The sequence below is a fragment of the Primulina eburnea genome, chromosome 12 (genome assembly GCF_022965805.1).
Source record: "Primulina eburnea isolate SZY01 chromosome 12, ASM2296580v1, whole genome shotgun sequence".
NCBI classification, from domain to species: domain Eukaryota; kingdom Viridiplantae; phylum Streptophyta; class Magnoliopsida; order Lamiales; family Gesneriaceae; genus Primulina; species Primulina eburnea.
The window spans coordinates 9,220,513-9,248,284 of NC_133112.1; the positions used below are offsets into that span (position 1 = coordinate 9,220,513).

At 36.8% G+C, this 27,772-nt stretch overlaps 1 protein-coding gene across 2 annotated transcripts in view; it reads right to left on the reverse strand.

Annotated features, from left to right (window-relative positions):
* LOC140808175 (auxin efflux carrier component 5-like) overlaps positions 1-27,546 on the reverse strand; it is a 44,089-nt gene extending 16,543 nt beyond the window's left edge. Inside the window, exons 1-4 of one of the 2 annotated variants that reach the window (XM_073165228.1) lie at positions 26,663-27,546; positions 26,457-26,542; positions 26,054-26,288; positions 25,814-25,898 (exon numbers count right to left, since the gene is read on the reverse strand). In XM_073165228.1, coding sequence (XP_073021329.1) covers positions 25,826-25,898; positions 26,054-26,288; positions 26,457-26,542; positions 26,663-27,414 — 1,146 coding nt within the window. In that variant the 5' untranslated portion in view covers positions 27,415-27,546 and the 3' untranslated portion in view covers positions 25,814-25,825. Of the gene's footprint in view, positions 1-25,721; positions 25,899-26,053; positions 26,289-26,456; positions 26,543-26,662 lie in introns of those variants that run through there. The other variant, XM_073165227.1, reaches the window with a different exon arrangement.
* Positions 27,547-27,772: the final 226 nt, after the last annotated feature.

Below are 27,772 nucleotides of genomic sequence, written 5' to 3' on the forward strand. Positions count from 1 at the left end.
CTAAGGGACTAACCAGTTTTAGACACAAATAGATTAGGTATCATTTACTGAACTTTGTGATTGCGGAAAAAAATTTCAAACAGTAGCTCCATTTGGTATCTTGACAATGGCTGTTTTAGGCATATGACTGGCGAAGAAAATCTACTTTCAGAAGCAATTAGTTGTTGTGGACCAAAAATAACTTTTATGGGGACAACTCAAAAGGTAAAACCGTAGATAAGAGTAAGATTATTCACAAAAATATCATTATTAATGACTTAATTCTAGTAGAGAATCTATGCTATAATCTAATCATCATTAGTCAACTATGTGAAAATGGATAATCAGTAGCTTTCCAGAAACACACATGTGCAGTTAAAAATATTTATGGTTATATTGTTTTGCAAGGAAACAAAGATGGAAACACCTACAAATCTATTTTGAATATTGGTCTAACAGATCATCCTACATGATTGATGGCATCTCAGAGTGACAAACATTGTTTATGACACAAACATTTAAATTACTTGAATTCTAAATCTATCAACAATATCAGAAAATAGAACTTTCTTACCGATTTACTTGATATTAACTTCATTAGGAATCATGTTTTTTCTGCATGTCAGCTAGATAAACATGTAAGATTAAGCGTCAAGAACAAAAGAAGTAAATCAACATCAAGATGTATATAACTACTGCATATGAACCTCTTCGGACTTATATCTGTAATGAGTTTAGGGTGATTGAAATATACTTTAGTTATTGTTTATGATTTCTATAGACTTACCTAGATTGTAATTCTCAAAGGTAAAGATCATATTAGTACTCATTCAATTAAGCTTCTAAAACGAATTCAAAACGAAAAATCTATTTCAGTCAATAGAATTATAGCGATCGAGGTACTGAGTTTACCAACAACTCTTGAGTTATATGTGACTGAACATGACATATAACATGAATATTTAGTAGCTAGGACTCCTCAAAAAATGGAGTAACTGAGAAAAGAAATAGAACTCTTAAAGAAACAACAAGAACAATGCTTGCAGATGCAGTATATTTCAGCATTTTTAGGAAGAAGCAGTCAACATTAATTGTTATACACAAAATTGAACCATGGTCAACAAAAGACATGGAAAGACTGCAAATTAGCTATGGAAAAGGAGTAAGCTATGTATTTTTTTCATATATTTGGATGCAGATGTTATGTGAATAATAATGCAAAAAATCATCTGTCTGGTTTTGATTCAAAATCAGATGCTGAAATTTTTTTTGGATATTCAGCAGTTAACAAAGCCTTCAAAATATTTAATAACAAAACTCTTAATGTTGAAGAAACTATACATGTTTTTTTATGAAATTAATAGTGCTCTTGAAAATTCTGATATTTCAACTTTAAATAACAGACTAAACATGATTATGTAGAACCCGTAAATTAGACTACGTATAAGCCATGCATAATTCTAGTATTTTAAATTAAAATGATTTTATTGCATGAGTATTTAAATGCTTTTCTTTAAAGTTAATTATTTTATGCAGTAGTTTAATTTATTTTTTCAGTTAATTCAGTGAGGGCGGATTGGAGTTGGAGTTTTGAGATAAAATTTAAGATTAAGAAATCATTCCCAGAGTTTATTTTAGCTAGCTAATAAGTTGATTTAAGTTAGAAGGAGGGTTAAGGAATTATTTTAGTAACTTGAGGTAAGTAGGAAATAAGTTCAATTAGGTTCCTTAATTAAGGTGTTAATTCCTTAAATTATTTAAAGGATATGTAAGGCTCTTAAGGTTAAAAAATACACTAACTAAATAATATTTCCCTTCATTTTTATTTCAAATTTTCGGCCCCCTTAGTTGATTAATCAATTCTTTGCCAACTCACCTTTGACCTTTTCCTGGTCATCCCTTAGCATGATAATCTTTTCATTTATTAATCACACTTAATTAATTAATATTAGATCAAGATCCTAGCCTTGTTTAGCATGTAGGATTCGGCCACCCCATCCATTTCCCTCTCCAACAATCATTTTGATATCAAACAAATTCAAATTTCAAAAAAAGGTAGACTTGGTCTTGCCGTCCCCCTTATATTGCAACCCCTTCCCCTCACTCTCCTAACCATCATTCCCCTCCCCCATCACCGAAATTCAGAGTCATCTTTGAGAGAAAAACGTGAGCATCATAGCAAGAATTAGGAGAGAAAACCGAGAAAGAAAACAAGGTAGCAAAGTGCTCCGTCTCCTCCATGCCGCGTCGTTGCGTTTCGTTCGTTTTCTTTTCAAAACGAAACCAGGCATGTTTATATTTTTATTGACTCTTCAATCAAGCCATATTAGTATTTTAAAACATCATAATCATGATTTATTTAAGCTCAAAACTGAAATCCTTCGATACTATTTTCAAAAAATGAGGTGCAGAATTTCAGTCCTTCATTTCACGCTTCACGGTTCGCTAGTTTTTGTGAGTTCAGGTGGATGTTTCGATCCTAGGCTCCCAAGGCTGCTCCTAGGCATGTACTAGGACGGATTAGAACCATGTTGGCCCATTAGTTCAGCCCCCATGCTTGCTGGAAATCGAAATGACAGCAACCTCCCCATAGTGAAGAATTTGAGTTCGAAAATTTTGTTTTGCTTATCTAAGGATGGTTCGAACCTTGGTTGGCTCTTGGGCCTGTAACCCTGGTTTGATCCCTTCCCTAGTATTTCTAAGACATGACCAAGTCTCCATTTTGAGGCTTGGTCTATGGTTGCATCGGCTTTTAAATCAAAACACAAGAACAGCCCCTTCCCCCTTCGGCCTTCTCATTTTACAGCAAGTGTAACTTTCAGTTTTGTGGAATGGTGTGGATCTTGGTTGGCCTATGGCCCTTAGCCACAGTTCATACCATACCTCTGGATGTCTAGATTGTGACATGGTCAATCAAATTGCCACTGGAACGACACGAGACAAATAACGAATCAAAACACCACACGCATGCAAGGGTGCTCTCGGGTGGAACTTTCGGTTGGTTTTGGGTGTGGTACGAATTGTGGCTGGCCTAGAGCCCTTAGCCATGGTTCAAATCATTCCTTAGGAAGTTGGTAAGAGGTTCTGGTCGGTGGTTCAAGCCCCAATATCCATTAGCCTCGCAAACGACGCAAGGAAACCAAAGCACAACTGCTGTATTTTTTGTGACAGCAACTTGCTGCTTTGGTTCAGTGGCCCGTTCAAGTTCTTGGTTGGCTTTTAGCCTATGGCCTTCGACTGGTCAGTGCCTCATCGAGTTAGGAAGGTCGCCGTTTGTGATTCGGATCAGTTTTGAGGTCGTACGAGAATTTACGGTGCGATGTGCCAAATTGACTCTCGAAAGAGCGTTTCATGTTTTGGCCTCCATTCACCAAACTTTCGACCCTTTCCATTTTAGGAGCATTATTTCATCATTTAAAGTGTATTTTAATCTTGACTAAATGATGGTTCGGTGTTGGTTTGGGTTGGCACGGAGTCGTGATTAAATACGAAGTCGTTGGGCGTAATTGTCTCGTTTTTGGATTCAATTACAAAGTTTGGTCAAGAAAATCATTTGCATATTTTTCATGTTAAATTTAGGTCGCAGCGAGCCTGGGAAAGATCCAACCCATGTGGTAAAATGTACATGATATTTAATTATGCCATTTAATTATATTACGTGCATAAAAATATAAAATATTCATTTTTGAGATTTATGCGATATTGCTTGTGGCCATTTCACTATCATGGGATTATTGCATCATCCGGTTGTCAGTTACCAGTCAGTTCAGTTCCACCCAGTATACTGTGGCATTAGTCTGATCAGACGTTCATTACTTCACCCGGTCACCAGTTACCGGTCAGTTCAGTTCAGTTCAGTGCAGGGGCCACTTGCGTAGACCAAAAATCTCACCATAAAATTATTCCATGCTATTTCATTACAGAGCTCCAAGGAGCAAACATTTTCACTCTGATTTTTAGTTCAGTTATGCACGTATTATAATTAATCATGACACGATATTTTACGTTATGCCTCATGACATGATATTTTCACTTGCATGAAATTTTATTATATTATTTACTCGTTATTTACGATATATGCATGCTGAGTCTTTAGACTCACTAGATTTGATTGTTGTAGGTACTGATGAGGTCGGGACCGAGGGCGGGTACCAGTGAGCTAGCTTGGGTCGGCAGTAGTGGAACCCGAGGATCTCATTTACGGCATTTACCATTTTGTTATGCTCAAATATTTTTATCAGTTGTTGGACTACTTTAACTTGTTCCGCTGCTATTTTGAATATTAAACTTGATTTATCAGTTTATTTTATAAATGAGGAATTTTAATTATTTTTAAAAGAAAAATTTTAAATTTTTCCGCAAATTTTCAAACACAAATTTTCAGGCCATTATAGATTAATCTGGATATGGACAGTGAAGACGAAAGAACACCAAAAGAAAAATATTCTCAAAATCTAGAATCAAAACTTCACGAGAAAGAACCTATAGCTGAGACTCAAGTTAGTCCAGAACACATCCTAGAAGTTCTAGAACTTGACGTGACGATGAAATTCTAGAGCAACCTGTTGTCAAAACACATCAAGAGACCAATTTTTCAGAACCTAGCTATAATGGAGCAAGACACATCTGCCCTCATTGGTTATCATTTGTAATCCATCAGCACCTCTAAGAACCAGAAATCAAATGATAAATTACTATATGCATGATGCCTTCATCTCTCATATGGAACCAACGAAGATTGATGAAGTTCTAAATGATCCAAGTTGGATTGAAGTAATGCAAGCAAAGCTCAATCAATTCAAAATAAATGAAGTATGACTTTTCTTTACCTAGACCAAATAATCAGTAATTTATTGGAATTGAATGGGTATTTAGAAACAAGCTAAATGAGGAAGGGACAACAGTAAAAAACAAAGCAAGACCCGTGACACAAAGATTCAGACAAGAAGAACAAATAGTTTATGATGGAACCTTGCTCCAGTAGCTAGACTTGAATCCATCATAATCTTTCTAGTCTTTGTAGCATTCAAGAACTTTAGAGTTTTTTAAATGGATATGAATAGTGCTTTTTCAGAATGATTGTCACGCCCCGAGCCCGGGCCCACGCCTGCGTGACTGCACAATGGGCCCCTATAGCAACTACTTCGTATTCGTCCTCGCTTTACGAAAATGATTAGCCCAAGTTGCTATAGAAGTCCATTGTAGCCCTTTATAAACTCATTTTAAATGTTTAATTTTTCTGATGTGGGACAAGGGTATCACAATCACCCCTCCTTCAGAACGCGACGTCCCCGTTGTGGCCTGAACACTCGATCCACCAGCACCGAGAATGTAGAGGTGGCTCCTACAGGTTCAAGAGGTGGCTCCCGTCATGTAGCACTTTGCCCCACAGATTCAAGAGGTGGCTCTCATGCACGTAGCACTTTGCACTGCATAACACTTATTTATCGGTGTTCCATGCCGGTGACCGGCTCTGATGCCATTCTGTCAAGCCCCGCGCCCGGGCCCGCGCCTGCGTGACTGCACAATGGGATCCTATAGCAACTATTTCGTATTCGTCCTCGCTTTACGAAATTGATTAACCCAAGTTGCTATAGAAGTCCATTGTAGCATTTTATAAACTCATTTTAAATCTTTAATTTTTCATATGTGGGACAAGGGTATCACAATGATTTATTGTAAGAAGAAGTCTATGTAAAAAAAACCTCTAGGTTTTGTAGAAATTCCTCTTCAAATCATGTTTTTAAATCACAAAAAGCATTGTATGGTCTCAAGCAAGCACTAAGGGCATGGTTTGACACTATCTATAAATTTCTTATTAATCAAGACTTCACTATGAGAACATTTGATAGAACAATATTTACTTTTGTCAAAAACCATCATATCTTCTTAGTACAAATATATGTTTATGATGTTATTTTTGGGTCAACTAACCCAAACTTGGTTAGAAATTTGCTAAGATGATGCAGGAGAAATTTGAAATGAGCATGATGTGAGAAATAACATTCTTCCTAGGATTTAAAGTTAGAAAGCTCGAGTCTGTAATTTTCATAACCAGATGAAATGCAATAAACATCTACTGAAAAGATTTGGTATGGAAACATGCACTGCTGCCTCAAATCAAACAAGTTCTTCACTAAGCTCGATAAAGATGAAGGATGAGTTTTAGTAGAGACCTTGTATCAGAGTTTAATTGGTTCTCTATCGTATCTTACTGCTAGCAGACCAAACATAATTTTTGCAGTATGCTTCTATGCTAGATTTCAATATGATCCAAAGAAATCTCATTGTATAGCTGCTAAAAGAATATTAAAATATTTAAAGGGTACTCAAAATGTTGGTTTATGGTATCCAAAAGACTCTATATTTAATCTTGTAGGTCATTCAAATGCAGATTATGCAGGTTGCAAGTTGGATAGAAAAAAAATACTAATGGATTCTGTCAATTTTTCGGTGATTGGCTGATATCTAAGTTGAGTAAAAATCATAATTCCATTGCCACTTCTACTGCTGAAGTCGGATACTTAGATGTTGGAAGCTGCTGCTCTCAGATGCTTTGGATTCAACAACAATTGAAATATCATGCGATAAATGATTCTGAGTCACGTATCTCTTGCGATAATAGAATGCAATAGCCATAACTTAAAATCCAGTTCTACACTCCCGAACCAAGCATATTGACATTAGACACATCTTCATTAGAGATCTTATGCAGAAGAAAGACATTCGTCTGAAATATTTATATAATGATCAACAAGAGGCATACATATTTATCAAACCATTATCCTATAATAAGTTTTCTTATTTCCATAATATGTTAGGTCTCATTGATTTATCTCAAACATCAGTTTAGGGGGGAATATTATTTAATATGGTTAAGATTCTATCAAATCTTGCTATATCATATTAAGAATATATGTTGATAAGAAAATGTCTCTATTGATTTAGTATTGTTACTGGATTTGTTGGCTCTCTTTGTGGACCTTATCATGTATTATCTCAGTTCATGCTCCCTTTGGTTTTTATTAATAGCAGTTGTTTGTACAACCTATTGCTTTTACATTCAAACAAATTTTACATTATTGGTCGTTTGACAGACCACCTTTTAAAAATTTTAAAATCAACCGAAAAAATTCTAACACATGTCTTCATGTTTCAACCTATGGCTGTACATTTCAATTCTCTTACTTTGTAACCCTTTCATCTTCAAGCTCTCTGCTTTATCTCTACAAATCTTATGATTTTCTGCTAACATTTCTTTTGTGTGTTTTAAATCTCATTTGAATAAATGGCCAACACATACACTTTGAATGTTTACCAGGTTTACTTCGCTTCAGTATACACTATTCAAGACACTCATCTGGTAGTCATGTTCAAAACCTTGGAGACATCTGGTCTTCGTACTTTTCTGGAATCACCTGTAGTCATCTACAAGGCATCATTGTTGGGCTTCTATGTGAATGCCTCTCACTGAGGATGGAAAGATTATCTTCTCTGAAGATGACAAAATCTTTTTATTGATGTCGATTTGCTCAATTCCACCTTTTCTCTTCCGATTTCTAGGATTACCGACTTCTCTACCATCTCCAAAGAAGATATGTTTACTGCTCTTAAGTTTTTCTCTGCTTAAGGAGATGAGTTATCTCCATCTTGCTTCAAGAAATTTCTGAAGATGGAATTTCAAGAACTGGCTGACATTGTTGCCAAATCTATCTTTGTCAAAGCAGGGACCTTTGACAGATTTATCAAGGAAAATGTGCAGGGGATGACTACTATTACTTCTGAAACCAAAGTAAATTGAAAATCTGTACTCTTTAAAACACTATTTGACATGGTCATGAAGAAGAGCACTGGCTTTGCTTTGCAGATCAACAAAATTCTCAAGGATGTTGGTTTTGGTTCACTTCTGATAAAGATGGTACGACAACAGATAATATAGTTGCCCTTTGACCCAAACCCTCTGTTCCTGAATTTATTGAAGCCACAAAGGAAACAGGGACCAAGCAAGAGACTCCTAAAAAATAAACAAGGACCAAGACGAAACTAATCACTATGGTTAGTGACTTTGAACAAACTGTCTCCGAGGAATCATTTTCTCATACGCAACCTCCAACAAGCCAAACTGAGAAAAAAAGAGACCCAAATCATCTATCCGCATCACAAAAATAACAACCATATCTAATTTATCTTGCACTCCTTCAGATGTTGTTGTCAATACTACATCTAAAGCTTCCAAAGCACCTATACACAAATCCACCCAAAATACTACTCCAACACCAAGACAACCACAAACTGAAAGATCCAGATTTGTTCTCATTGCTCCAAGACCAATTGGTGGCGTAGTAATTCAAGATCCACTGCTAGAGTCCACTCATTCTGGACTTAAGCAACAGGTTTCAACAGACAAGGTCTAAGGCAAAATGCATATGGTTTATGAAGAACTAGTTGCTGCAGGTCCTATATCCTCTGTTCAAACACAAATTGACCTCCACATGGATTAATGCTGTAAAGGATATTACATACTTTGATGACTGGGTCCGCATCTGCACAGTTCACCGTCTATCAGATTTCAGAAACAATGGTGCATATGCCAATGCCCTATGAAAGAATGATATTTTTTGCCACTAAAACAGACTCTGTCATTGATGCAATGAACATAAGAAATTATTTCCTTTTGCAGGTCAAAATTCAGAAGCTACAAGAGACACTGGTTGTTCTAAGCTCCAATTATTATTATCAAGCTCTCACTGCCTTTAATGATCAAGAAATAATTAATCAGCTTTTTACTAACCTTAGGACTTTAGAAATGACAGTCTCAATAATTGATAATAATTTAAAAGAAGATGTTATTGTTGTAATTCAAGAACCATTCATGGCTGAGCAAGTAGAGGAAACAATCAACATCCATCCTAAGGATGAAGTCTCCAATACTCCCGCACATTCTCTAGCTCAAGTCCAAGCTGCTACTATTCAGCCCTCTTCTTCACCGGTTTCTGTAAGGGATTTCTCTGCAATAGAGAAGTGATTAATTCTATTGTTCAAGATGCTGCTACGGATGTAACTTTTGATGCCCATTCATCAGCTATTGATGATCTTATAATTAATATTGCTCTTCCTACTTTCTCATCACTGCTGCTCTGGTACGCATTTATGAACATCAAACTAGCACATCAGGTGGACAATCTCCTACATCTGATCATCAAACTTCTTTAGAAATTGAAATGGAAGAAGTTAAGCGCAATTGCAACAAGATTATTGACGTGGTCAAGCACATTTCATTTGAAAAAACTGGTGCTCAAACTTCCTTATATTTCTTCAAACAATGCCTGACTAAATGAGTGTTATCTATTGGCGATGAGGTGACCAAAATATCCCTTAAGCTTTCAAGCCTCAAATCAAATTTTGTTAAGACACAGACAAATGTCATTTTAATTTAGACTAGACTCACATATTCTGCATCTTATTTTGTCCGTGTAGCTCTTCTGTCGACTCTGAGCTGGACTCATTCTGTCTTGGATATTGGTGACAATTTCTGTGGTGTGCTGAACTATCTCAGGTCCCATCGTAGCCATTTCTCCTACCTCGTCCCAATGGACATGCGATCTACGTTTCCTTCCATATAATGCCTCGTATGGAGCCATTCCTATAGATAACTGATAGATGTTTTTGTAAGTGAACTCCACTAGGGGTAGTTTCGGTTCCCGACTCTCTTGGAAATCGATCACGTAGGCTTGGAGTAGATCCTCTAAAATTTGTGAATCTCTCAGACTGACCGTCTGTCTGAGGATGAAATGTGTTACTAAATAATAGTTTGGTTCCCAAGGCCGCATGTAAACTCTTCCAGAACGATGAAGTGAATCGTGTGTCTCTGTCCGACACCATAGAGATAGGAATTCCATGCAGTCTGACTATCTCTTGAGTATATAGCTCCACATACTGTGTCATGGAAAAATTCATCTTCACTAGTAGGAAATGTTCTGACTTATTAAGGTGTTCCACTATTACACAAATGACATTGAGTCATTTCACCATCTTTGGCAATCCTACCACGAAATCCATAGTAATGTTCTTCCACTTCCACTTGGGAATGGGAAGTGGTCGAAGCATTCACGCTGGTCTTTGATGCTCTACCTTAACTTGTTGACATGTCAAGCATTCGGATACAAAGTGCATAGTATCTCGTTTCATTCCCGACCACCAATATAAATGTTGCAAGTCCTTGTATATTTTTGTACTTCTGGGATGAACAGAATAAGGGGTATTGTGAGCTTCAGTCTTAATGTCAACTCTAAGTGAATCACCACTAGGAATCCATAGTCAACCTCGATACTTAACAATGCCATCCTTGACTGAATATAACATGATGACCTTCGATTCATCTCGCTGTCTCCATTTCTGCAATTGCTCATCATTAGGCTGTCTGACTCGAATTCTATCTCATAGAGTAGAATGTATTGTCAACGTAGTGAGATTAGAGGCCTCACCCCTAGAATAAACTTCAATATCAAAATGCTGAATTTCAACTTGTAGAGACTTCTGCACTGATAAATGGGTCAAGACTATCCATTTTCTACTCCAAAGGTCTACCACTACATTAGCTTTGCCAGGATGATAGCTAATGTTGCAGTCGTAGTCTTTTACAAGTTCTAGCCATCTCTTTCGTCTCATGTTCAGCTCCTTTTGGGTGAAGAAATACTTGAGGCTTTTGTGGTCCCATAGATCTTGCATTTCTCAGCATATAAGTAGTGCCTCCAAATTTTCAACGCGAAGACAATTGCTGCAAGTTCAAGATCATGTGTCGGATAATTATTTTTGTGTATTTTCAGCTGTCTAGATGCATACGCTACGACTCTCTCCTGCTGTATAAGGACTGCGCCCAATCCTAGCTTCGAAGCATTGGTGTACAACACGTATTCCCCTTGTTCTGTCGGCATAGCTAGAACCAGCGTGGCAGTGAGTGCTTGATTCAACTGATAAAAACTGTTTTGACACTCCGATCCCCATACAAATTTCACATTCTTCTTCGTCAAAGATGTCAAGGGTACTGCAATGGGAGAAAAACCCTTGATGAACTTACGATAGTAGCCAGCTAAATCCAAGAAATTGTGGATTTCCGTCACACTTTTAGGCACTGGCCACTGCTTAACTGACTCGACCTTAGATGGGCCGACCTCTACTCCATATTTTGACATGATGTGGCCTAAGAATGCCACCCTCTCTAGCCAAAACTCGCACTTTCTGAATTTTTCATATAATTCCCGATCTCATAATACTTGCAAGGTTGTCTTCAAGTGCTGATCATGCTCCTCACGGCCCTCGAAATAGATCAATATATCATCGTTGACGAAAATAATAAACTGATCAAGGTACGACTGAAATACTCGATTCATGATATCCATGAAGATCGCCAGAGCATTAGTCAATCCCAAAGGCATCACTAAAAACTCATAATGCCCATAACGTATTTTGAAAGCCGTCTTGTGCACATCCACCTCTTTTAGTCTCAGCTGGTGATATCCAGACCATAGATCTATCTTTAAAAATATCGAAGCTCCTTGCAACTGATCAAAAAAATCTTCGATTCGAGGTAATTGATACTTATTCTTCATGGTCACTCTATTCAGATCTCTGTAATCGATGCACAGTCTGAAGCTCTAATCTTTTTTCTTCACAAACAGTACTGGTGCACCCCATGGAGAGATACTAGGGCGATAAATACTTTGTCTAGCAGCTCTTGAATTTGATCTTTTAGTTCCTTCATCTCGGCAGGTGCTAGGCGATACGGTGCCTTAGAGATCGACACAGTACTAGGAATCAACTCAATTGCAAATTCCACCTCTCGCTCGGGTGGGATACCAGAAACATTGTCAGGGAACACATCCGGAAAGTCCTTGAAAACCTCCACATCCTATATTGATCGACTGCCAGTATTGGCAACAGATATAATACTAGCAAGAAAACCTTGACAGTCTCTCCGGATAAGCTTCTTTGCACGGATGCATGAAACAATATGCAGCATTTGATTGTTTTGTCCAGCCTCAAAGATGATCGCTTTCCCATTGGACGGTCTAATCGATACTGACCTTCGATGAAAATAAATAGTAGCTCCGTTCTGTATGAGCCTATCCAGGTCCAAAATAATGTTGAATTCGGGCATTGGTAATACAAAAAGGTCTCTTTTGCAATTTGAGTTCCACATCCTTAATCATGCTTGTAGAGACCATTTGTTTGCCAGAAGGCTCTGTAACTCTGAATCCCGACTCTACATCCACTGGTAATGTAACGTCCCAGATTTGACGACTGTCCTCACTGTACCAAGACGAGTATTTCCAGTATGCTTATGTCCTCACTCACACGCACCCTGGGAAACTTCCCAGGAGGTCACCCATCCCAAAATTTCCCCAAGTCAAGCCCACTTAACTTTGGAGTTCTTATGTGATGATGAGTAGTACCGATCAAATATTTTAAGCCTTCTTCAACTGTACAGTCCATTACATTGAACAGTCTCGGAATCCCTCTCTTTCCGGTGTAAGAACGGTTCATTCATGTTCCCTCCACCTAGAAGCCTGCCAAGAGCCGCTCATTGTCCGTGCCACCTCATGGCACCGGCGATCACCCCTCGTCCTCTTCGGCCCCGGGCCTCACATGCCCACCAGCTTCCGCTTGGTTCGTCCCCGAACCACACCGTACTCGGAGAGGTCGGCTCTGATACCACTTATAACGTCCCAGATTTGACGACTGTCTTTACTGTACCAAGACGTGTCTTTCCAGCGTGCTTATGTTCTCACTCACACGCACCCTAAGAAACTTCCCAGGAGGTCACCCATCCCAAAATTTCTCCAAGTCAAGCATGTTTAACTTTGGAGTTCTTATGTGATGATCTACCGAAAAGAAGATGCACCTTCGTGATATGAGTAGTACCAATCAAATCTTTTAAGCCTTCTTCAACTGTATGTTCCATTACATTGAACAGTCTCGGAATCCCTCTCCTTCCGGTGTAAGAACGGTTCATTCATGTTCCCTCCACCTAGAAGTCTACCAGGAGCCGCTCATTGTCCGTGCCACCTCATGGCACCGGCGATCACTCCCCGCCCTCTTCGGCCCCGGGCCTCACATGCCCACCAGCTTCCGCTTGGTTCGTCCCCGAACCACACCGTACTCAGAGAGGTCGGCTCTGATACCACTTGTAACGTCCCAGATTTGACGACTGTCCTCACTGTACTAAGACGAGTCTTTCCAGCGTGCTTATATACTCACTCACACGCAACCTAGGAAACTTCCCAGGAGGTCACCCATCCCAAAATTTCCCCAAGTCAAGCCCGCTTAACTTTGAAGTTATTATGTGATGAGCTACCGAAAAGAAGATGCACCATCGTGATATGAGTAGTACCGATCAAATCTTTTAAGCCCTCTTCAACTATACAGTCCATTACATTGAACAGTCTCGGAATCCCTCTCTTTCCGGTGTAAGAACGGTTCATTAATGTTCCCTCCACCTAGAAGCCTGCCAGGAGCCGCTCATTGTCCGTGCCACCTCATGGCACCGGCGATCACCCTCCGCCCTCTACTGAAACGTCCTGCCCTTTTTTCTTGCTTTAAAAGTACTAGATTTTTTTCAAAAAAAACACTCAATTTCTGGCCATGTACATTTACCACATGAAAATATTTTTATAAAATATTTTACTCTTTAAAATAAAACATCAACCAACTAGCATTTTAAAAATCAAGTGAAATAGTCATAAAACTGAAATCGTCTACTGTTTACCAAAACTAAAAAGCAATAATTTGAAAGGTAAAGCTCATACTAAACCTCTCAAAAATCTCTCAAAAGCATAAATAAGTAGTCTTAAAAATCTTTAACGTAAATCATGAGTCATAAATCATAATGCGGAAAAAGTAGAAGCGTTGGTCCTCGGGTTGTGTGCGCCATCAGTCCAGTCAAATCATTCATCAAGTCCTCCCTCAATACCACCTGCATCCATCACACCTAGTGAGTCTATAGACTCAACACACCATAATCTTGATAACAAGTAATACGTAATACAATTAACATATAACAGTGAAAAATACTTGTACTTAAAATATCGTTTTCATGAAGATGCATAAATTTAAACATAAACATTTTCATAAATATTTTCATGATGCATTTCATAAACCTTAACCTTGTTCCTTTTTCCTCAACATGACATGACATAAAACCTTAAACATGATCATGAACATTTTCTTTTCCCTTTGTTGAATTCAGATCGTTTATTGTGACTTTCCTGACATGACATGACATGAAATTCGATGGATCCATCTAAGTGAAACCTCAGTACTGGGCGGCGGGGGACATCAGCAACACTTTCACCGGTCAACTGGGCCCTGGCCTATCATGATCGAATAGAAATACGATCATCGAGGTTCCCTCGGGGGCCTTTTCCCATAAATGGGTTCCCTCTGGGGCCTTTTCCCCTCACGACATTCTCATTCTTACCGTTACCACAAAACCGTTACCACATATTCGCAATGATGGAAACACGATCGTCGGGCTCCCACTGGGACCATAACCCTCACGACGTCGCCAACATTAACGAATTAGTCACAATCACTTCACATCCTTCAACATTTTTTTCATTCACATCACTTAGAAAAATCATGAATAATATTTACATTTTTCATTTTTGAAACCAAGCATGCAACATGTATTTTAAATGTCTTCTTAAATCATAAAAATCCTGTAGACATTTAAAAATCATAATTTAATCATGAACAATTTATAAACATTTAAAAATAGTCATAATTCCATAAAAAATAGCATTTAGGGCACTGCCATGACCTTTACAAATTTCTAGGTGTAAAATGACTGTTTTACCCCTAGACGTAAAATTTCATGTTTTTGTTATTTTCTTAATTTCATTGACTCTAACATGTCCCAAATAATTATTTAAGCTTACATGAATTTTCTCATATTTTTATTTCGCTTAAATCGAGGACTTTTAAATTAATGTTTAAATGAGACGTATTATAGCGTTTTAACCCCGAATTAAACCAAAACTTAATATAAAATTCCCAAATTAAAAAATTAGACTTCTAATAATTATTTAAGCTTAAACCTAATTTTTCATGATTTTATAAAGCTTAAAACTAGACGTTTCAATTAATTCGTTAATTAGCGTTTCGTGCGGCGATTAAATCCCGAATAAATCCAAACTCGTTGTTTTGATCCCAAATTTTTAAAATAACATTTTATTATTTATTCTACCCTTCCAAGCCATGAGCCACCCCCGTGGACCCTTGGATTCATTTTTAGTTCTAAAAATCTCGTTTTTGACCCTTAACCGGACACACCGAGTCATCTCCTAATTTACTCGAGCCACGCCCAAGCCACATTGAGCCAAAACCTAGCCAACCCATCTAGGGACCCTACTGTGCAAGCCCAGCCCGTAAAACAAGCCCTAGCCCGACCAAAACTTGCTTGAAACTCAACCCAATATTCTACTGTGTTGTGTGTGTGCTTCCTTGTATGTCTAGGACTCCTAACCCAACTAGGACTCTCCCTGCTGAGCCACCACCGAACCCACACGTCCCTAACCTTCCCTAGACCATGCCTAAACCATGCCCAGACCAACCCAGCCCCTGGAACTCTCGCGTGAGCCACCTAGATCAGAAGGCAGCAACGCGCGACCCATGCCCCTCTCATGTTTACAGGTTTCTCTCATGCCTTTCCCTGAACCAAACCATACCAGACCTTGAACCACCCCATCTAAGCTCTCTCTAGGACCCTTATGACTCGACCTAGCCCAGCTCAAAGCCCCCAGGCCGAGCCACCTCCTCCCTGCACAAACCTGCAACCCTGCGCATGCTTCCCCCTAAAACTCACGGGTGGAGTCCTAGCTTGCTATGACTCCTCCCCAGCCCTTGGCCACGAGTCCTAGCATGGCTAAGACTCTACCCCTGACCCCTCACAGACCATAGCCAAGCCCTGGCCCCAGCCAAGACCAAGCCAACCTCTCCATCGTGAAACCTGAATGCCCCCAACCCATGACAGCAGAAATCGGTTCCAGATTGTTTTGCTTGTTTAGCTTCGACTTTGGTGAGTATGGTGAATAAGTTAGGGCCTGAATTCATGTATAAACATTACTAGTGCATAACCTAAGACCATGGCAGCCCCTTTACATGATAAAACCATGAATTTGCATAAAAAATCTTAAGTTTTCTCATGAGTGCATACAATATCCGAAAATTCTGAAAATAAATTCATGTTCTTCATGCATACAATAATTCAAACAATAATATGATATGATGGATGAGAAAAGAAGATTAAGGTGTGCCTTTGCGTATTATACGCTCGAATATACGTTGACGACAAAGAACGGGACGCAAACGGTGGCTTGTTCTAGACTTGTTTCCTTCGAAAATTCCTCCTCCAATTGTTGTGTGTGTGCAGCCGAGTGTTGTGTGTGTGGGGAGAGTGTTTTCAGAATAAAGAAAAGGTGTGGCCGAGACTTGATCGAGTAGACTAGGGTTTAAGAAGTTTAATACATTTTAATACTAATTTAATTACTAAGTAGGCTTTAGGCCTATTAAGCCATAAAATTAAGCCCATTAGTTAAGTTAGGATTTAAATAAAATAATAGCAAAGTTTTTCTTTAATTAAATAGGTGAATTTAATAGCCAGGTTGCCGAAAAGCTCGTATTTTAGTTGAAAAACCAACACCGATAAAATTTACGTCCCGGCGTATAAAATCACCTCGAAACCCTTATTTTCGAAAATACTAACAAGCATCGGCCTTATTTTAAATAATTAAAAATAATTATTTAATAAAAACATTTTACATTTTCAGCCCTCGGTCCCCGTTCCTCGATCGTCACTTGAATTTTCCTAAAAATACAATTTTAATGCAACCATGTAGAAAATATAATTTAAACATGCAGATATGCACAACATAATTAATTTATGCAATTAGAGCATTTAATTAAAATACAAAAAATTTAATAATTCAAATGCATGTGGTTCGCGTGGACCTTAAAATTTTCGGGGCGTTACAATCTACCCCTCTTAAATTGAATTTCGTCCTCGAAATTCGCTTATCCTAGATAACCCAAAGTTTAGGCCTAGTTCTAATATCCCAAAAATCCACGCTTCCGCTGCGCTACCCTGATCAAACTTAAGTTTTAGAATGTCCTTACATCTTATTGAACCCAATTAATTTTTTCTTCTAAATCCTTATTTGTAATTTGCAACTTAGAAAACCCATAATGTCTTAGTGTTATACTATTATAACCTCAAATTTCAATTTTTCTTACGATCCCAATATTGAAAAGATGGATAACCAAACTTATCGTATATTACTTTCCTTAATTTATACCCAAAATGTTCATCGACTTATCATATTTCAATCCTAAAATCCCAAACTCATCTGCTAACGCTTAGATTTTTCAAGCCTAATATCGATTCATCCTTAAAAACCATTGATTAACATTCCTTATAACACTATAACCATGATATCCCAAAGTTCCAAATATTCTTAAAAAGTCTAAATCCTCAAAATTCTTACTATTTAACCCATTCAATTTGTTTTTATTGCTAACTAATCCCCGAATTCCTTAGCAATTGCATAAATAAATTCTTAATTTCCTCAAAAATTATCTTAATTGGTCCTTAATTTCAAAAATCCTACAATTAACCCGTAAATTCTTGGCATTCTTAAACCTCTTCTATGGGTTTCCCATAACATAATTTCGATAAATTTAAACTTATTTACCCAAAAATCAATTCCTATAATCAATTTTCCCTTTCGTCAAAACTTAAAATTCTAATTTATACATTTTCTTACTTCCCAAGATAATCGCAGTCCTCGAACAATTATTACTTAAGTCTAATTCCCAAAAATTAATTGGACTAGTAACCATAAATCATAAATGTTTTCTTAGGAAATCTATGTGTCCCAAAAATTTCATCATATTCACGATTAACTTATAGCCCAAAAATTAGAACGTCAATACTAAAACCAAAAAAATCAATATAGTCCAATTCCACCACAAACCGACATGCGTTGAAATCAAATAATTTCTTATTTCATATCGTATTACGTATAAAAATTCTAGAGCATGTAAAACATTTATCACCATAATGCTATTAAACATGTGACGTGAACATATAAGCCATGTACTTATGCAGGTAACATCATAAAATCAAATAAAGCATTTAAACTTACAAGTTGAGGCTTGAAGACTGATCTTTCCGGCGCTGATGGTGGCACAACCCTTTACAGAACATTTGCTCTGATACCAACTGAAACGTCCTGCCCTTTTTTGTTGCTTTAAAAATACTATAATTTTTTTAAAAAAAAACACTCAATTTCTGGCCATGTACATTTACCACATGAAAATATTTTTATATTTTACTCTTTAAAATAAAACATCAACCAACTAGCATTTTAAAAATCAAGTGAAATAGTCATAAAACTGAAATTGTCTACTGTTTACCAAACCTAAAGAGCAATAATTTGAAAGGTAAAGCCCATATTAAACCTCTCAAAAATCTCTCAAAAGCATAAATAAGTAGTCTTAAAAATCTTTAACGTAAGTCATGAGTCATAAATCATAATGCGGAAAAAGTAGAAGCGTTGGTCCTCGGGTTGTGTGCGCCATCAGTCCAGTCAAATCATTCATCAAGTCCTCCCTCAATACCACCTGTATCCATCACACCTAGTGAGTCTATAGACTCAACACACCATAATCTTGATAACAAGTAATACGTAATACAGTTAACATATAACAGTGAAAAATACTTGTACTTAAAATATCGTTTTCATGAAAATGCATAAATTTAAACATAAACATTTTCATAAATATTTTCATGATGCATTTCATAAACCTTAAGTGCCCCATTCCTCCGCACTTGAAGCACTTGTAAGTGCCCCACATGTACTTTCTGTAGTGATGGAGATCGCACTCCTTGCAAAGTGGTCTCTCCTCAGTATTTGGGACGTTTTCTTTTGGTGGGTATCCTTGTGGTTTTGGCTGTCCTGGCCACTTCGGTGGTCCTGTAAATGGCTTTTTATTTTGCTGACTTGATTGCTGGGCACGGTTCCTCTTGTACTGCATCTCCCAGTCAATATTCTTCATAGATTGCTCGGCTCTAAAAGCTTTAGCAACGGCAGTAGTATAGTAAATAGGATCAATGAGCATCACATCTCGTTGGATCGTCAGCCTCAATCCATCCAAGAAATGTCATAACTTCTCCGCAACATCATTGGCAATCAAGGGCACGAAATGACAGTCTCTATCAAACTTCTGCACAAACTCACCAACAGTCAAGTCCCCCTGACGGAGAATAATAAACTCTCTATTCAACCTCGAACGAACGTTGGTAGTGAAATATTTATCATAGAATACCTCTTGAAGTCCTCCCATTTCGGTGTCGCTAGGTTCACTCATCGCTCTGCTCCCTCCCACCATAAGGAAGCGTCACCCTTCAGTAGATAGATGATACGAAAAACTCGGTCAGCGTATGCCATATCCATATACCTAAAGATCACCTCTAAATATCTAATCCATCCCTCAGCCACTAATGGATCAGTAGTGCCAGGAAAGTCCGCGGGATCCATCCTCCTAAATCTCTTATAGACAGCTTCCGATCGGACCCTTGCACCATTTCCCACGTGCTGCTCTAGTAATCAAGCCATACCGGCTAGTACACAGGCACTAGCATCCTGATTAGGTGAAGGTTGTGGAATCTCCTCCTCCTACTTATCCTCATTATCCCTACGAAGAATCTGTCCAGGAGGCATCTTTGTACAAATCGTTCATACCACGTAACCAACATGCATTTAACATTTTTTTTAAAATGAAACGTGCATCTAACCTCCTATATCATGTATCACGAAAGCATTTAAAATTCAGCATATAAAATCTAAAGCAGTAAAAACTCACAGTCTTGAGGCGTGACTTCTTGAGCTTCTCAGAGTGGCATTAATAGAACCCTTTGGGGATCCTTTGCTCTGATACCAACTGAAACGTTCACTACTTTTTAAACCTTAAAATCCTACTAAATTTTTTTGAACATGAAATTCGAAATTCATATTTAAAATGACTTAACAGTCCAACATCCAAAAATAATTTAACATCTAAAAATTAAAAGTGCATAAAATCCCTAACTCGTCAATTAACAAAAATCATACGTCAACCATTAACATGATCAATACTAAGTTCAAAATAAAGCATAAAAATCTCTAATTAAATCCTTAACAAAATCTTTAAAACTTTAAATATCAAGCTAATGTGGAAAATAATGTCCCTCGAAAGTGTACTGCCAGGCTCGATCCACACAAGCGTCAGCGCCTCCCTCAATCTCATCCTCTCCTGCAACATTCAAACCTAGTGAATTTAATGACTCAGCACGTTCTAAACATAAGTAAAAAATAATACATATACAAGCACATGCATTAAAAATCGCAACATTCAAACCTAGTGAGTTTAATGACTCAGTACGTTCTAAACATAAGTAAAAAATAATACATATACAAGCACATGCATTAAAAATCATACTTTTATTCAAAATAAGCTAGCATAAATTTGTAAGCATAATTTAATCATAAATCGTCAAATAATAAAGCTTTCGATCATTTATCATTTTGGGTGAAATTTTATTCCTGAAAGTGACTACCTGTATCATGTGGTAGACAGATCAGTCTTAGCTCACCATTGCGCATGGGTACAGGCACTAGGTACCGCTTTAAATGGAAATTAAATACGATCGCTGGGTTCTCTCTGGGGCTTTCTCCCTTACGATATTCCCAATAATCATATAACATATCCTTTTTGTCACAGTCAATTCACATCCTTCAAAATAATTTTCTTTTCATTATAATCATAAAATATCGTGTAATTTTCAAATTCGTAAAACAAGATTTTAACATTAAAAATTGCACAGCTTTATCATAAATCATAAAATCCAATATTTTCATCATAAACGTTTTACAATATCATTTATCATGCGTTATGATTCTTCGAGACACTGTCAACCCTTTTTGTACTATCCAGGTGAAAAATGACCATTTTATCCTTGTACCCTAAATTTATCGATTTTTACTTTTTCTCACTTCTATTGACTCGAGACTATCCCGAATAATTATTTAAGCTTATATTTGACTTCTAATATTTTTGTTTAACATAAAATCGTGCTTTTTGATTTAATTCCTTAATTAATAAAACGTGAAGCGTTTAAAACCCGAATTAATTCAAAACTTAATATTTTCTTCCCAAACTTTAAGCATCGACTTTTCATACATACAATACCCACATGAACCATGAATCAACCCCTGAGGACCATGATTCGAGCCCTTCCCTTCACCAAGCCATTTTCGAGCCCTAAAGTCCCTAGGAACCCTCGGCCTTACCCATACCACATGCCACCACCGAGCCACCCTCGACCAGCCCTGACCCTAACCATAACCTTGACCCTCCTGGAACCTACCTGAACCTCATGGACCAGCACACCAGCCCCAGCTCACGCGAACCACCCTTGCGCATGAACTCCTAGCCACAACCCTCTTTCATCAAGCCACCATGGACCATGCTACACCAGCCCGGGCCATAACCCCAGGCCATCCTCCCTAGACCCTACTGGACCAGCCTAGACCATCACTAACCGAGCGGCACACCCCCTTGAAGAATCCAGCCGATGCATGCACGGGTGAGAGTCCTTGTGCACGTGGACTCCGCATTCGCTATAGCCGCCGAGTCCAGACATGCTAGGACTCTTCCTAGCGTTGAGTCACGTCTAGCATAGGCCCCTGCCCAAGCCCTGAACGAGCCCTGGCGCCCTGCCCCTCCAAGCCGTAGCCTTCCCCAAACCCTAGAAAACCCTAGGATTGTTGCCTTCCTTGCCAAGCTCTGTTCCAGCACACATATTGTCCCAAAAAGACTCTTTTACCGTCCCTTAAACACATCTTATTGGCAGCGTGTCCTTAGGAATCATAAAGTATTTCAAACAAGTGTAAAATCACCGAAAATTTGAATATAATCGTCAAAATGTTAAGAGATTTGCACCTCATTTTTTTTCATGCAAAATACGTAAAACAAGAATAATATGATTTGAATGGTGCGTCAAAGAAGTTTAGAAGTGTGCTTTTACGTTTCAGAACACTCGAATATACGATCGTTTGCGTGAGGTGCGAAGAAGGACGAACAAGCGACGAAGACTCCTTGTTTTTCTTCTCCTAATTTTCGAAAACTATTGTGTGTGATGTGGTTGTGATTCTCGGCTGAATGGGCTTAGTAAGACCCTAGGTTTATATTTTATAGATTTAAAATTTTCATGTTAATGGGCTTAGGTTTGGGACCTTTGTGTTTAAGAGCAATTAGACCTACTAATATTAGGTAAATTAGGCCCAATAACACCTATTTAATTGAAAATAAAAGTTTATAAAAATTAGTTTTCAAAAATAATACTTTTGGTCCTTTAAAAGTTTCTCGTTTGGCCCAAAACCGTCTTCCCTGGTAAAATCGAGCTCGTCTCGTAGAATAATTTGGGCTCTATTATGTTTAGAAAAATTTAAACATATTTAATCATATTAACAAGCCTTAAAAATATTTATTTTTAGTCGTCATCTATCTCCTTTCTCCAGTTTATTATTGAATATTCTGATAAAATCTTCAATTCCCATGAAATCATGCAAACTAATCGTTTAATAATGCAATATGTACTATTTAAGCATTAGAATAAATCAATTAAAACAATTAAGCAATTTAGCACTTTCCATACATGTTGTTTACATGGGTTTACTTTTGGACGTTACAATAACACACCCTTAAATAGAAATATCAATAGATCGAACTTAGAATGAATTAATATAGAACCAGTAGCAATAGGTAGAAAGATAGTACTGCTTTACAGTAATCTATCAGACCACTCTAGTGACATTCATTTTGTTTCTACTATCTATGAAAGGATGTTCCTATTTATTTTAGTCGTTCTGTATATATAAGTCACTTTATTTAAAGAAATTAAATGATCCGTACAAATAATTAATTTCTCACTACAATTTTGGGTAAAAAAAAACAAATAACAAGTCTATTATTGGTTACATGTACTCGTAACAGAAAAAAGATTTGTTCTCATTAGAACATTGAAGATGGTTTATAAAAGGCTTTATTATGTGTTCAAAACATACAGACTTTTTTGTGAAATTACAAAATCACTCACACCTTCTAGCTGAAAGTCTACAAAAAAATCAGCACATGCTATAAAGTTCTATCAGATTCAGAAGATCATTTGTGCTATCTTTTTTCACATACTCTTTCATTGTATTTATCTACTGAAAAAGGTGAAGTGTTTGTAATATGTGGAAAGAGTTTTTCCAAGAATCAAAATTCAACGAGTGTTGAGTCGTGAGTTGTGATACTAAAAGTTTCAGCAGAAAATGGTAAGTCTTACTGAAGTGCGTTTGTACAAGTGTGCACTGAACAAAGTCTTTTAGTGATACCTTCTGGAAACAGAAGAATGTGAGACATAGAAGAGTTTTATCATTCGAACTTCCAGAAACAAACTTTGTGTTATTTCACCTTCTAATGTTTTTAAGTTTCATCAAGTTCTATGGACTGTTTCTGCACTTTTAAGCAGTCTATTGCACTTTCAAAAATTGAGATAAGATTCTAACTCTTAAAAAAGTTCGAAGCACATATTTATGAAGTAGAAGAAAAAAAAGTTTGGAGTGTATATTCAACTTCCATCTAATAAACACACCATCGATCCTAACACTATTTATACCATGATTATAATATAATTCAATACCAAATGAATCGTATTATTTAGCCAATACATGATTACATAAGTATTCTATATGTCATTAAAGAATTTAAAGAATTAAAATAAAATATTTAAAATAATAAAAAGTTAGTGAGTTTAGCAGTTTTTTGTTATTATTTTTTTAAAGAAATTTTTTTAGTATTTGATTAGAATTATGTTTTGATTTCTCAATAATTATTCTTGCTTATGGTTGCATTCATGGTTTTAAATTATGAATCAATAATTTTTGTCTACTAATTCCTTGAATCTTGAATTGGACATTGATGTCGATGAATATTGGAAATACACGCCATGCTTCAGAAAGATATATAGATTACATATTACTATTTTAAGCAATTGTAATCGAAATAGAAAATAAATCAAATAAGTGATATGAAACATGCAATAATTATTTGAGGTCAAAAATTAAAATAGAAAACTTTACATTTTTATGCCAAAAAAATAAAAAATAAAAATAAAAAAGGTGGAAAAAATATTGACATCGAGATAAAAGATGATGAAAAGATAATCACGTCACAAAAAAAAAAACAATTAAAAAATTTGAAAGTACTCAAGAGTAAAAAAAGAAAGAATTTGAAAAAACATATTAATTAGCTATATTTGTTTTGCCATCGATTTTTTTAATTCAATTAGATACCTAATTGGTCACAAATAAATCTTGAAAGTCCACGAAATCCAGTTTACATATATGACTAAAATCCAAATATAACAATCGAATCATGAAACTTCGATCATATCAACTTTATATTCGAACATAAATGTGGTTATATTTTTCTTTAGAGTATGTCTCTTATGAGACGGTCTCACGAATTTTATATGTGAGACGAATCAACCCTACCGATATTAACAATTAAAAGTAATACACTTAGCATAAAAGGTAATACTTTTTCATGGATAACCCAAATAAGAGACCCGTCTCTCAAAATACAGTCCGTGAGACCATCTCACACAAATTTTTGTCTTTTCTTCAAGAGAACTTTAAAAAGCACCGGTTGGTAATTAGTTTCTAAAAGTTGAACCCTTCACGTCTAACTTTATGCTTCATTACTCTCCATTGTATAAATAAATCGTAAATTTGTCTAACAAGGTTAGTGGGTTTGTTAAAGTTTGATATAAACGATATTATTCTCACTTGATCTCATGAAAGTTCTTTCAATACTCACTAATTGGGAAAAGTACATTTTGGTCAATTTAAATGTTAGATTGAAATTTGAGTCTACGTCAACTCTAAATACTAGCTCATAAATAACTATGATTGTTCAAGTCTATATATATAACTCTCAAGAGATTAATCAAATCGATGTGAGACATCTAGCATACACACACGTCAAAAAATGAACAACTAGAGCGTGAAGTTTACAAGACATTATTGGATGACCTATAGGACAATCCAACATATAACGGTGAACACGACTCTAATATCATGTTAAGACTGAAACTTGATCTTAACTCCACCCAAAAAACTAACTTAAAGAGTAATTGACCAAGTCAATATATAAAACATCTAATGACTTAATCTAGCCAATATGAAATATTTAACACATCTCATTCAGGTTCAAGAATGAACAAGTGAAGCGTGAAATTTATAAGATATTTTTGGATAGCCCACAAGAGCAATATTGATTTATGCTTTTTTCAATTTAGTCTTTTTCTTTGGAGTACTGATGTGAAACCGAAAAATAATTTATTAACTAAAGTTGTTGACTGCACTATTGTTAAAAAAAGGACTAAATTAAGGTTAGTGGATTTGTTGAAGTTTGATATAAATATAACATAACAAAAAAATGTTGGTCTGCATGATGTAACATAACAAAAAAACAAAAAAAAAATACTTCAAGTGAAATGACAATATATATATATATATATATATATATATATATATATATATTAGTCTGCATGATGTTTGAATGCACTGTATACATAAATAAATCGAAAATCAGTGCTGGGTTTGATGGTACGGTACACACATTCAATACTTCGACAATTTATTATTTTTTATAATACTTTGATAATATAACATTAACACATTGGTGGTACATATGTACTCGATCATTGAATAAGATCTAAAATAAGGTAGTAGACAATCAAGAGAGGAAGGGATATGATTGTGCCGAAAATTACCCTGCAAACAACACAGATAATTTGATCAATATAATAACAAAATTACCAATTTATCATCATAATATTTAAATGACCAAGATAAAGGAGTATCCATATATATATATATGTTGAACTAGCTGTAAATAAAGGGTGGTGGTTAAATTTGACAACACTTACGCGGCACTGAGTAGATTAGCATGCAAACCGTATTCTTGAGCGAACACGAACGAGATTATAGCTTGTGGTAATGCTGCCTGAATTATTGCGATTTGAAGTATATTTGAATGCAAGCCTAAAGCAAGAGATCCAACAGCTGTAGTCATAGGTCCAACTAAAAACCTCAGAACCATTCCATACATGCATAAGCCAACACCACATCCTAGAACACTTTCTTGTAGTGCCATGAACAATCCTGCCACATTCATGCATACAGCTTTTAGTACAATAAATGGCAGCATTAAATTTAACTCTATGTGCGTGTGTTTGTGTACGCGCGCGAATATATATATATATATATATATATATATGTGTGTGTGTGTGTGTGTGTGTGTGTGTGTGCGCGCGCGCACTAGTTGTTTACCCATGTTAAACATGGCCACTCCACTTCCGGCCTTCGACATTATGAGAATCGATCCTTCGACTAAGCCTGACATTTTCAAATTCCATCTGTACATGTATGTATATTTATTATAAGGCAATGAATTTATTATTGTTCAATATGCAAATGCATATGTTGAATATATAGACAGAAGGCAAGCCCAGAAAATGTACATGGATGATATATACCTGTTTGCTAAGAGAGCCCAAATCAGGCCAAGAACACAAGCGTAGTTGTTAGGATTTCTGCCCAGCCTAATACAAATTTTCTTCATAAATGAAAAAAAACCAGAAGAGGATAGTGCTAATGTGCCGTCCACGCCTGCTGATTTAACTATATCATCATCGCCACTAACGATTTTAATGGCAAAAGTAGTGCTTGATGATTGCGGTTCTTGGGTGGAAGAAGGCATCGGTTGCACTTGCAGCTGCTTCTCCTGACCATTTTCGATGTTGATGCAAGAAGAACCACACGCACGCCTGAATTCCAACATAAAGAGGAGAATCGGCAGCCACACAAGGCATTGGATGACAGATGATTGCACGACCAAGTCCTCCCCTAATTCCCCGTACATGGCCTTGAGCAGAGGAACTCCGACCACTAGCGTGTTATTGAAACTGGCTAGAGAGAAGGAAGTTATCAGCCATGAATAATCCTTATTCGAGAAACGAATCCACAAAGCTAAACCCACGCCCACAATTGCCTTGGCGACCACATCTGCTCCAAGAAACCTGAAATTCATATTGTAGGGATCAACCCCAGATGTGAAATGGAATGTGAAGAATGGGATGATGAAATAACAGTTGAATCTGTTTATCGCATCGCATTCATTGGTCTTGAACATCCGCAGCCATTTGACGGAGATGTAACCCAACGCAAGCGCCACATACAGCGGTAGCATCGCCTCCACTATCTTGTATATATCCTCCCACCCGATCATCCCTTTAATTCCCGACTGATGCAACGATAAAAACCCAAATCAATTATGATGATTTAGTCGAGATATATTATTGCATGAGATCGAGCTTGATATCGATTTCGTGATATGAAAGAAGAAGGAACCGGGTGGGGGGGAGGGGGTTAAGGTTTGTGGGCGTTGCGGAGTATATATATGCACTCCATAATCTTTGAACCTCGCTTCATTATATCTCTAAAATCCATCCTCCAATCAACAAACGGGTAGATTCTAAAATCCAGCCACGCACCTATATTTTTCAAGCTAATTTTTTTATGGAAATATTTGAAATTATTATTTAAAATTCTCTTAATGTGGTGAAAGACATATATATATATATATA